General features: G+C 39.8%; 2 protein-coding genes across 3 annotated transcripts; both read right to left on the minus strand.

Annotated features, from left to right (window-relative positions):
• Nucleotides 1–2,547: 2,547 nt before the first annotated feature.
• On the minus strand, nucleotides 2,548–7,889 carry LOC145462650 (large ribosomal subunit protein mL37-like). The gene is made up of 2 exons (XM_081446233.1): nucleotides 5,283–7,889; nucleotides 2,548–4,795 (listed from the first exon to the last, which is right to left on the minus strand). The coding sequence occupies exons 1-2, from the start codon at nucleotides 5,884–5,886 to the stop codon at nucleotides 4,248–4,250; spliced, it is 1,152 nt and encodes a 383-aa protein (XP_081302359.1). The 5' UTR covers nucleotides 5,887–7,889; the 3' UTR covers nucleotides 2,548–4,247.
• A 209-nt stretch (nucleotides 7,890–8,098) lies between these two features.
• LOC145462662 (adenylate kinase isoenzyme 6-like) lies at nucleotides 8,099–12,134 on the minus strand. 2 transcript variants are annotated; one of them, XM_081446241.1, is made up of 3 exons: nucleotides 11,560–12,134; nucleotides 9,207–9,352; nucleotides 8,099–8,286 (listed from the first exon to the last, which is right to left on the minus strand). In XM_081446241.1, the coding sequence occupies exons 1-3, from the start codon at nucleotides 11,749–11,751 to the stop codon at nucleotides 8,106–8,108; spliced, it is 519 nt and encodes a 172-aa protein (XP_081302367.1). In that variant the 5' UTR covers nucleotides 11,752–12,134; the 3' UTR covers nucleotides 8,099–8,105. The 2 variants fall into 2 exon arrangements, with proteins under 2 accessions (XP_081302367.1, XP_081302373.1); XM_081446247.1 differs by lacking the exon at nucleotides 11,560–12,134 and adding an exon at nucleotides 10,301–11,396.
• Between the last annotated feature and the right edge of the window lie 745 nt (nucleotides 12,135–12,879).

A 12,879-nucleotide genomic window follows, 5' to 3' on the forward strand; every position in this document is an offset into this window, starting at 1 on the left:
GTCACGTAAGAATTGAAATCCCGCATCCCGCTCTGCTCCCCTTGCTAATCCCGCATCCCAATCCCATAAAAACATGAAATCCCGCTCCCGCTCGTAATTGTAATTCCCGCTTCCCGCCCCTGTTTTCAGCTCAAATCCCAAATATCACGGCGAAAAAAAGCCAAATCCCGCATCCCGCCAAACCTACTGGGAACCCTATTTGTAAGCTGCCGCTAGTTATTGACATCTGTTAAGAGGCGTTTGTTCTTAAAGTTAGAGTACCAGCTTTCCAAGGTTAAGCGTTCAGCAGAGTTCCAGTCAATTTTTTGGTTTGCCAGTTGATGATATTCTCTTGTGTTCACCAATAATGTGATTGTTGGCATCACCCTTTCTCGTTGCTTGTTTGTGTTCAGTCAGTCTCTCGACTGCCAAGCTTCCTAAATCGGTGAGACTGACACAAGAACATTAACAAGGGACTGACTGATGAACACAAATGAGCACCAAATCCAGCATTCCAGATCCAAGATGGTGGACAAACAACAACAGCAACATCTTTATATTTCTCATTACAAATATAGTTATCATTATATGACGTCATAGCCATATCATCTTTGCAGGGCAAGCTAGGCTATCTACTAAAAGCATACATTTTTCATATGTGTTATTAAAACACCAACACCGCAGGATACACAAAGCGGCTTGGGCATCACCAGACCTGCAGACAGAGAATCAGATTGATCACATGTGCATCGGGAAGAGATTCCGAAGAACTCTTCAAGATGTGCGTTTCAGGCGAGGGACAGATGTGGCTTGAGACCACCATCTCCTGGTTGCATAGTTGAAGCTCAAACTGAGCAGGAACTTGACAGGGAGAACAAACCAATGCTTGGGGTACAACACCTTTCTTCTGAATGATACCAACAAACGGGAGGAATTGAGCATCACACTCTCCAATAAGTTCCAGGCGCTGCAAGAGCTGATGGAAGAGGAAACCATTGACGTTAGTTGGCAGAGAGTGAAAGGAGCGGTCACATCGACATGCAATGAAGTGCTGGGTCTGAGAAACCCCAACCACAACGGGTAGATTTCCACAGAGACACTGAAGAAGATTGAGGAAAGAAAAGCAAAGAAGGCGGCTGTTAACAACAGCCGAACACAAACTGCAAAAGCTAAGGCGCAAGAGGAGTACAAAGGGGTGAACTGACTTATAACTTAGTTTGTCTCTATCTTTCTTTTTGTTCCAGGTGATGACCTCAGCAACGGAGGGCCCCAGGCAGACATCAAGCAAGCAATGACCTGACAAATGTCTTACAATTGTGAAATATCAAGTGCTTTGTTGATGTTGGCCCCAGGGAGGGGGAGACTCTCCTATAAAAAGGAAAGGGATCCTCATCGGAAATTTTGAAAAGAATCCCTAGGAGGTACCAAGATCCTGTTTTGTGGCCGAATTAGTAAGTAAGTAAGTGAATTGTGGGCGAATTGTGGGCGTGGCTTGAAATGTTTTTCACCTTGGCGAGTTACCAATTCTAAAACACAACATTATCTCCTGTCATAGTCTTTCGCCTAACTACCCTAAAAGGAACCGGGAAAGCTCCTCTACGGACCTTTTGAGGTACCAAAACCGCTTTTTAACCCCTAAAAGGTACCACAAGCAACCCGGTCCTTTTTACATGGGAGTCTCTCCCTGGGATTTTGTTTTGTGTCATGTCTGAGAAAGACATTTTTTTTATAGTATTTCAACCGAAAGTGGACAACTTTCCATTTTTAAAGTTTTAAAACGTTCTTCGTAATGCAATAAATCAATTCATTTAGTTTTCAATTAACCGACATAGCATTTTAACTCACGAAACTTAGTTATGAGAGAGTGATTATATTAATAGAGCAATTTCGACATATTAAAATTCAGCCTAACAAAATAGACCTCAGCACGAGGCTCTGGGGAATAAACCCCACAAACTCTGTAGTTATTCTCGGGAGCCTCGTGCTGAGGTCTAAATGTTTAAACCTCAGCACGAGGCTCCCGAGAATAACTACAGAGTTTGTGGGGTTTATTCCCCAGAGCCTCGTGCTGAGGTCTATTTTGTTAGGCTGAATTTTAATATATCAAAATTGGTCAATTACTGGAATTCAGTTATTTAAACAAATGTATTTTCGCATTCATGAAGTACTTTTTTTATTTCACTTTTATTCAACACGTTGATTTTTCTTCACCAGTCCCTTTCCGAAGTTTAGACAAGATGGCTTTTGTGTTCAGGATGACCAAGGTCTTGACCTGATTGAACTGAAACCAAACAAAAAACCTTATCCCACCTAAATACCATAAAGCAACGACTCCTGCAATCAACGTCAAAAAAATTATAGTTCAACAGCTCATGGTATCTGAACAACTTTCCTCCCAACCACTGACAACACCGTCCAGACATAAAGAGATGTCGGGCTGGCCTCGTCAACTGGAACAAAATTCAAGAATTAAAACCAAAATTTTGCTACACGAAGGTGCATCATAGCCTCGCTGATAATTGCGACTTTTCTAATAAAGCTAACTCGCATTTTCTGAGGTGGAAATACCCACAAGGCAAAAATTATGCCATTTTAGCCACTGTTGCAAAAGCAAAGCTATTTTGTCAAAAAACTTTTCATCCCAGTTACCTGGGCTGAGGTGTTCATACAGGAAAATTTCCATCCTGGATTTTCACCCCAGTTGTAGAAACCGAGATCTTGGTAACTGGGCTGGCCTGCTTTCTCATATGAACATATCCAAATTTTAACAAAGGGTATAGGAGTGAGGCAAGATCTCATGAGACTGGTCAACTGGGCTCATATGAAGAGGCCCTAATACTGGTTGTTTGTACAAACATATCTTGCTGTTTTCCTTAACTGTGGTTCTATTGTAGATTGGCAGTTATTTTTTAAGACAGGAGTGTCACACCATGCATTTCCAGGGTTTGATTAACTTCCTATCATGAGTGACCAAATCAAATCGAGATTACCAAGAATTACTGATGGTGGGATTGTTTGATTTTTTTTTGTTTTATAAAGCAATAACAATATTTCTCAACACCCAAGGCACACTATTAGAATAATAATAACCTTTTACTAGCTGAGTGCGGGGGCCATACTGGAGAATATTGGCCCAGGGTCATGGCATTACAAATGGTGTGCAGAAAGGTCTGTGCAAAAACAACCATGGCCAATATTCCCCAGAACGGCTCAAGCAAATTAGGTTAGTAAGCAGCTTATTATATGGCACTCCTGCCTCGACTATTCTGGCTTTTGAAAGCAATAAATATACAGCTTATGACCATTTCCATGGAAACAGTCCATATGGAAAAATCCAGACTAAAAAAGAAACAATCAGAGGCTCAGATCAACCTCAACACTACCTTGCCATATATAATAACTGTTATTTATTTTAAGTATCAAATCTTGCAAGTCCCAATTACATGTAGTTTACATGTAGGTGGTAACTAAGGTTTGATCTAATGGTATGCTTTCTTTTCCACTAATTTCCTAGTCCGTCATAGAGCCTTAACAAAAATGCCATGTAAATTTGAATAACAATACTTATACATCCTTAGCCTCACATTCATGTGAAAAATCCTTTGACTGGAAACATCAGTACAAGGCTAAAGAAGCATAAAGTATTGTTATTCACATTTAGGCACCATTTATGCAAAGGGTCTATGAAGGGGTGTGATATTCAGGTGACCTTCTAGCAGAGTGAAAAAAATTAATGGTCTACTGTACTTCGTTTTCAACAGCACTGTGAATATATGTGACACAGCCTTGACCCTTTAAATAAATAATATCATAGAAAACAACACAACATTGCCAGCCTCTTTACAGTGTGCAAATGTACATGTATGCACATGCCATAAGACATCGTATATAAACAATAGTCTCCATTTGGGAAGAAAAAATGCTCAGATATTTGTCCATGGATATTACCTGTTCTGGGAAGTGAACAGTCTTCCTCAAGCTGTGCTCTCGGAAAACTGTGAGCTTTGAGGAACAGATAATGTCCAAGGACAAATATGTGAGCATATTTTCAAAGTCAAATGGAGGCTACTGTGTTTATTATCCTTCAAATATTTTTTGAAACATGTGCAGTTTTGAAAATTGGGGACTATTTTCAGATATCCTCCAGTTTTAGCTGGGGAATATTTGGTCAAATGATGTGTTTAGACCAATCGTGCGCAAGCAAAAATACTTAATGGATTATAAAGGTATGTAACATCTTGTTGCTTTATGAGATCTGAAGCATCAATTTACACTACTGTACCACTTTCAGTTTCTTGGCAAAGGAAAGCCAGTATTGATTTAAAACATTCATCACTAAAACCAGGTACATCATCACCTGCATCCAAAATCTCATAAAGTACTGGTCTGACTTTGGAAGCTGATTTCTCAAAAAGATTCATGCTATGAGAGGCCCAGGCACAGTTCTTTATTCCAGAGTCTTCCTGAAAAGATAGCGTATTAAGTTGATAACACATCAGAGTAAACTGGATTCCATCTGTAATCACACACTTTGTGACAAGGGGAGTTTCCAGATGCTCTCCCATTTTGACACTGCTATCCATTGCCAAGGCAACCAATGAGCCAAACATGCTCATAATTCCATAAGCTTGCTGCTGCTCATAAGTCAATTTATTAACATTCGTCAAAAACAGAGTGTGGTTGTGTGAGTACTTGTTAAAAGAACTGTTCTGAAAGCCTGGGATGTTCCTCAAATGGACAATGGGATGGCGGAACACGCCTATGCTGTACGTATCAAAGGGACCAGGGAGTTTCTCCATAGTAGTTCTTTCAATATCTATCAGAATATAAATGATACAAAGTGTTACTACAGTAATCAAGACCAGGAATGGAGGAAACACTTTGAACATCAATAGTCAACTGTCTCTGAGGTCAACTCAGAAGACAACAAAATTTATGTCATCATGTCAGTTGGTAGTGCCTCATACATGTAAATTAGTTACAGCTTCCCTGAGGGCCAAGCATCAAAAATTGGCTTTCTTTGCACCATGTAAATATGCGATACATTGGTGACGTCACCTAGAAATATTAGCTGCTGGGGTTTTTTTTGGTTTATTGCCTGGAAATTTGAATTATGACAAAAAAAAAAACAAAAAAAAAAACAGTGTTTGTACACAAAAATCTTCCCTATTAATATTGCACACGTATACGTGTATGTAGCAGAAGAAAATCGGATTACTTTTCTGAGCAGTTACTGCTACGAGATTTTAAATACACTGCCATGTCAACAAGATCACTAATAATCACTTCAAAGAATTACTTACCTTGCTCAAATGAAGGAATTCTTTGCTTCGTCCGTATGACATACGCTGGTTGCTGATCCAACTGATAAAAATTGTGGTGCCTCACCCAGTGAATCCTGATCTTGGGTTTAAAATCGAGAAAGCAATCATTCAAATGAAGGAAACGATCAGAAAACGACCAACCAAACCTCAGCAAATCTTGTAGAACTCCCAGCCTAATTTCCTCGCCTTTCTGTTCGAATCTATGATTCCGGCTTTTGCCTTCTTTGCGAAAAGCATAATTTTGCAGAACGGATTTCTTAAATTTGTTTTTAAGAGCAACATATTCTTCATCATTGAAAAATGTGTCTAAGTTCGAGAAGGGAGCTGGGAGCCCTTCGAATAACTTGGTTTTGGTAAGCCACTGGTATTTCGAGGAGGCATCAAACGCGCTTGTAGTCGATGGGTGTACTATGAAAGCCTTTGCAATAACGTGGGGTGGAACTATCAACGGAATTCCAGTTTGGTGAGCTTCTTGTTTTTCTTTAGTGGCGACGGCACACAGTTGCCGGCGGGTGACCCGCAGTGTGTAGTGAAGAAGCTGCAATTCGTTTCCAACACGTTGTTCTATTAAACGGGCGGCCATATTGGTTCCACAGCTGAGCCAGCGATATGCGAGAAGCAAAACCCGCTGAAGTTTTTGTTACACAACGCTTAAAAACGGAAAAACGCGTTGTGTGACAACTAAAGTGCAGGAATGTCAGTCAAAGGGTTTGGTTCTTTTCTCAACCATCAGATAACAGTTATCAGCTGGGCCAGGAGGTGGGGAAAGTAACAAACTTTTATGCAGGAGAGGGGGGGGGGGTGGTTGGGGGGAGCTTCTCCCTGGCCCTTGGGTCCAAACCCTTAACCTTTTATGTAACATTTTTGACGGAAAAGTTAACCTTTTCATATACCTTCTACAGAAGATGCCCCTCCCCCTTTCAGTCTCCTACAGTACACTTTTACCAATCCTCAAAAATTGTCCCGCGGAAATTTTTCTACCTAAAAAAAGTCCACAAAAAATTTCTACCTTAAAAAAATTTCCCAAATAATCAAAAGGCGTTACTAAGAACTCCCTTATCACTGATACCAACTGTAAAAGATATTTTGAAATCATCTTTTAAATACCTAAACCATCCTATCCATTTATATAACTCCAACCTGAAAAAGGAGACTCTCCGTATAATCCACTATAGGGAGTACCGGTACCCCGCAGGCAGCTGACAAGTTTTCATGAATTGTCAGCTTAGTGGTTTTGCCATTTTGGCTGCAAGGTACATGTATCATAGGGTTCAATGAAAAGATAGCTAGATCTTGAAAGTTTACACTGAGGATATAGATTTTGGTCAGGGCAGTCTGGGCTCTCAGTCCATGTTCACAGATCAGGTATACACTGTGCTATATAATAACCTGGAAAGCTACATGTAGAACAGATTTTCTCACTATTGCAGAATGTCCCAGAGAGGGGAGATAATCCCAGAAAAATTGGGTGGGGGTGTGCAGCCTGCTTCCCAAAACCCTTACACCCCAAATCCAAATTCTGCAATTTTCCCCATCATATTTATAGCCTGACCAAAACTTTTGATACCCTTTTTAAGACCTGAACCTTAAATCAATACCCTGTTTCAGACCAACCTTGTTCTTAGGGCCTTTTCCCTCAAAATGGCAAAAGCCCCGGGAACGAGATTGATTTCAGGCCTGCCTTAAAATTAATTCCCTAGTTCAGACCAATGTTACAGGCAATGCTCATATGCTTTTATTTGGTACTGTACATGTAGGATAACTTGATCGAAAATCATACCCGAAATTGCCATGCATGTTGGTAGACTTGCTACAAGTTGACCTCGTGAGTCTTAGGGTAGAATTGCTAGGCAAGTTGAGAGGTATCAGGCTGCAAAGTGCACAGGACCTTCCTGGAAGTTTAGCATGTTGGATCACAATGTAATGCAAACTGAATGAGAAAAGTTAACTGTGACGGGGCCTACTGTGGCTCGCTCTCTCTCTCTCACTCTCTCTGTCTCTCTCCTCTGCAGAGGTTCATGGGGGATTCTTCTATTTAAGTGAGTACAGGTGCAAGACAAATTATGGGGAAACTTTGAGATTTGTTCAATTGCACTCAACTCACACTACAGATTTCTGTAACAAACCCCTCAGTGAAACCTTGTAGCCTCTTACACAGGTGCTCTAACAGCTCGTTACCCACTCCTCCCACAAACACTGCATGACAAGCTCAAATAGCAACTGTGAAGGAGGCTGCTGAAACCTCTACAAAGGAGACTTCCCTTGGCCCAAAAAAAAAAAAAATTATTAAAAATAAATTAAAACACTGGTGTGGTGTCACAGAAAATAGACAGCAAGAACCATGGCATTTGTTAAACAAATGTCTGTGGAACTCTGATTTTTTTTGGACCATTTTCACTAGTAAAATTTACTGTGTATCACCCCTAACAAAGTATTACCAAATTATTTTGGTCCACAGATCATTCAAAAAGCTGTATATAGGTTGTAGTATCTACGTGTAGTAGCCTGCATAGCTGGTAAGATTCAAAAAAACCCCTACACTCACAGTTACTTCTCCATTGGGCATTTGGGGTAATTTTCGAAGAAGTACTTTTTTTTAAGTTTGATCTTGATGAAAATGAACTTGCAGGCAAACTAATTTTCATACTGGTTTTGACTTGTTTCGACACAGAGGTGTAGGCAACTCGGAAATGGCCTATTCAGATGTCTTCGGCACTATCCACAGGTACAGAACAAGGCGCTACATGTATTCTCTGATCATATGATAAACATTTATAAATACACTGTTATACACGGTGCATGCTACCCAGTCCACTGTTGAACCCATCGTTCAATTTGATCCAAATTTGTTTCCATTTCATCTGGAGTATTACTTTTCAGTTCATGAACTACTTCCTTGCTGTAACTTTCTCTTGCTTCTTCTAGTATTGTTTGAAATATTTCGCACTCCACATTTTCGGTAAGCTTTTTTCCACTGTAACCCCTAGAAGAAGAAGACAAACAGAAATGTACAATGTAAAACATTCAATTTCCCTGAAGTCAGAAAGAGTTATCTCTCATCCATTCTTCACAAGTATTTAAATTTTGGAGCAGTCTGTCAGTGGTGTATGTTATAAACAATTTTTATTTTCGCAAGGGGGCAATTAGTTGTGAAAAACCATATCAAGAGCTATGACAGCATCAGTTATATTAGTAACATTTAAGGCCTATTTCCATTGTACACACAGCAACAGGCATGCTTTATGTTGGTCCATATTCTTTTGTTAAGTCTTGGGTATTTTTAGACCTGTAGATTTGTAGTCCTTTACATGAGCCTTATCAATGGCTTCCCTGGGCTTCCTTGCTTTACCCATTGATAGTTTGTAAATTCATATGTTTATAAATTATGACAAAAAATTAAAAAAATAAATAAAACTGACAAACATATATTAAAATAGAGCAGATGTAAATGTATGGACAGCTTTCATCTGTGGAAAAAAGTGTGACTGTGGAACTCCAAATGTAGCTTGTTTCAAGGAAAGAGCAACAAATCAGACTATCAGAGACTTTTAAATATGTCTTACTCTTATGGGATGTGTGATGATTTAGTGGTTGGTATGCTGACGCTAGGTGGAGAAGTCCATGTTCAAGCTCGCCAGGGTCATTGTGCTGTGTTCTTGGGCAAGATACAGTGCCTCTCTTCTCCCAGGTTTACTTATTGAGTACCTGTAAATTTTATGTTGTGAGTAGCCCTTTTCAAGCTTTATGTATAATCCCATTCAATTTCAGGGTGGAGTGAAAAAAGCGTTAGCCACTTTGCACTTTGGAAACCAGAAATGAACACTACCCTAACAAGCCAGTAGCCTCAAACTTGAGACTTACACCACAAACACAGTTCTAGCCTCACTTACTTACTATACTTACTTCTGTTCAAGTCTTTCATAAAGTGTTGTGTTGTTTGTGCGAAGCACAAAAACAATGTCAAACCATCTCTCTGGAAAAAAATCACAACCATGGTAATCCACAATATTTCCACCTTCGCACATTTGATCCTCCAATTCATCCACTACCTGCAAAGAGAAAAAAAAGTCAGGATTAGACTTAGATTTGAAGTTAACACAAGAAGTCTGTTTAATAAAATCACTCAGATAAAATGTATTTTAAACTTGCATGTACAGTACATGTAACCCCTTGACTCCCAGAGTAGAAAGTCATACATATCTATTTATTAGGTTTTTAGTCCAGTATATTTTATGAATGTCAGGTTGAAGTTCAGAGGCATGGGAATTAACAGCATGTTGCAAGCTGGCCACAAATTATAGGGACTGACGAATTTAGGGACAGACCATTTAGCTTGTGTGTGATTTTTTTTTTTTTTTTTTTTTTGGGGGGGGGGGGGAGGGGGGTGGCCAATAGCTGGTGAAAGAATTTTGTTCAAGTCAAACACAGGACCTGTATGGTAGAAAATAATTACTAAATTTTTTTCTCCCCGTGGATCTCCTTGCACAATTTGTTTTGTCAGCATTTTTTTCTGTGCAGAATTTTTTGAGGGGAAAAATAAATAATGGTCCATCTCTTAGTACATAGCTGCATAGAGATGATCTATCTACAATATGGCATATACCGGTAGCGGTAATTTGGAAACTGTAATGTGGGATTCCCATGGATAGGCCATATTCATATTCTCAGCATTGAACTGGAACTAGCTTGCAAGGGAGGCTCATGCCTATGTGGGGGAATATCATTAAGAAAAGATTAATGTCATTTGCATTTGAAAAGACTCCCTGCATTAGTCTCAGTTGTAATGTACCAGCCATTTGAACCCCCCCCCCCCCCCGCCCCCCTTATTGGGGGATACTTAGGGCAGTCACTTTACTGTTAGTGAGATGCAGTGGAAGCCCCGTCTTATGGGGTAAAAATACAGAGTGAGCTTCCCCACCCTCTAAATTTCAAGTACAATTCATTAAATACACTTTAATTTTTTAAACAACTGGGGCTTTCACAGGATTTTTTCATACCACCGACATCAAGGTTACATATTTTTTCCCTTCCTCTTTGTTTTCTTCTTTTTCTTGCAGTCTATTGAAAAATAATAAAATTATAGTTTTCCGACATTTTGATGTTGCTACCATCACTATTGGCTTGATTACCAGCCGCTGTTTGGGAAAGGAGCCCAACATAGAGCAGACACAAGAGAGCAGCAGAAATTGAGCCCAACATGATCATTATCAAGGTAAAAATGACAGTTTTATTGCAGTGTGAATATAAATTAGTGGAGCTAGTATAATAGACATTTTGCATGTGATTTCACCTGGACTATGTTGGTTACACCAACTGACACTTACATCAACGTATTGCCAAACACAGTACCCTGCATTTGTCAGTCGGAAAACACACGCTTAACACCTACAGGATCTCAAAACCTCAAGCCAACTCTGAACATGCGAACTGACTCTATCTGCATGAAACTATTTAAGTGAGATCACATGCAAATGTCTAATACACTACATGTAGTTCCACTAATTTATCTTCACACCACAATAAAACTGTCATTTGTAACTTGATAATGATGCTAGCAACATTGAAACATCAGGCAACTATATTTTTATTATTTTCTATATTTGAAGTTTTTCAGTAAATCGCTAATCATACGATGTGTATTGAAAAAAAAAGAAAGAGCATGAAAAAGTATGATAAATATTAAGCAATTGAAATCATAGCTTCTTTGTCAGTTGTTCAGCCTCCATGTTTTCTACATGTACATGAACAAGCAACTTGAACCCAGTCATCTAAAAGAGGTCGTGAACCAAGAGTGACACCCCCGCTCAGCCCCCGCATTGTATAGCGAAGCGATGAAAAAAGGTGCCGTCCCTGACTACCAGGGAACCTAAATCAAGTGAAAATGAGGTTAAAGCCCCCCGTTTGCCCCAGGTATTCCCCAGTGGGGGGCAGGGGGTTTAAATGACTGGCCATGATGCATAAGCTAGTTCCAGTCTAATACCAAGAATACGTACATGTCCCAATGCAGGAGTTTTAAAAGGGCTGATGAATTCATAACCTGAATCCCTACCGGTACGGCAATGCGACGAAGGTGATGTGCACTATAGAACAGCTACATACTTGATGCATTAGATACAAGAGGCTGGACAATTATCTAAGCCCAATTTTTGCAAACTCTAAAGGGAGCACAAAATGGTCTCTTAAGAGGAGAGAGCTTTACATAACTACAAAATAAAGTACGAACTATTTTAAGCGTAGTAAACTTTAATTTGCTTGCCTTGTCTTCGTCGAGCACGTGGCAGCCATATTGCTCGTCCCATCCTTCGTATAGGTGTTTTTCTTTGGCCAAATCACCCACATTAATGTAATTCAGAGCTGTTCTTTCTGCTAGCGTACTTGCTGTCACTGTTTTTCCAGTTCCTGGAGTTCCCGTCACCAAAATGTTTGGTCTCGTCCTACCGGACGCCATGTTGTATTCAATCTCAAAAGCTAGGGCTCAGTCTTTTTCGTTTTCCGATTGCAGTACCCAGGGCTGCGTGTCCTATTTTGGCTCGCCGTAACCTGGAGCGAATACACAAGCCATTTTGAATTGCTCTTTTTGTTGTTCCGTTATTTTGGCTACAACAGGGGCGGATCCAGGGGGAGGATGCAGGGGCGCGTACTCTCCCCCCTCCCACCTGAGATGACATGCGGCTTTCTAGTATACATATTCTGCAAGAAAAAACAAGCTATTTGGTTTACTGGTGTTGAAGTAAGACATGGTGCACCCCTCCTAAGAAAAATCTTGGATCCGCCCCTGTAATATGATGTTATGACAACGGTTCAGCATAGCCTTGCCATGGGGATTGAAACACTGATGTCTTTTTTTGTTTTTGTTTTTGTTTTTTTTTGAAAAAAAAAAACCAAAAAAACAGACATACAAACAAGGAAAAAAACGAGGTGAAAAAAAGAAGAAAGTCACCGATCGTAAAAAAGTTGTGTAAATAATATCTAGTTTGAAATAAAGTTTTCCTACCTCAAATGTGCCGCGTACTTGTCTCTTGCGCCGATTTTGAAGCCATTCTGACACCGTTTACTGAAGTTATTCGAAACCGTTCTCTCTCCTTCTTAGGTAGTTATTTACACAATTTGTTTAGGATCGGTGACTTTCCCATACAATTCTCTATATACACAAGCTGTCTCATACAACACGTATGCAGAGTCGAATTCCCGTGGTGTGACAGGCTTTTAATTGGCTTTTGACAGTTTGAGCCAATCACATTCTGAGCACGTGCAGTAAGAAAGTTGGCTCGCTTAAATTAGTTTGTCAAATTTTAGACGAGAAGGAACGAACCCCGGCGAAATTTAAAGCCTAAAACATCAGAAAACTATCTCGTCCACGTCTGCAGGCGAGAAGTTATAAAGCTCTAGAGTTATTTATCTGTCTAGAGCAATAAGAAGTACTAGCTAGAGGCTGAGAGAGAGGTAAGATAGTGAGTTAGTTCCAATTTAAAGGAACCAAACTTTGTCATTCTGGCAGAAAGAGTTGACGATAACTTTGAAACAACGGTTTCAGTCAAAACTACCTATGTTCTTGGCGAATTACAATAAAGTGAGT

This window comes from Orbicella franksi, chromosome 1 (genome assembly GCF_964199315.1).
Source record: "Orbicella franksi chromosome 1, jaOrbFran1.1, whole genome shotgun sequence".
Taxonomy (NCBI): Eukaryota; Metazoa; Cnidaria; class Anthozoa; order Scleractinia; family Merulinidae; genus Orbicella; species Orbicella franksi.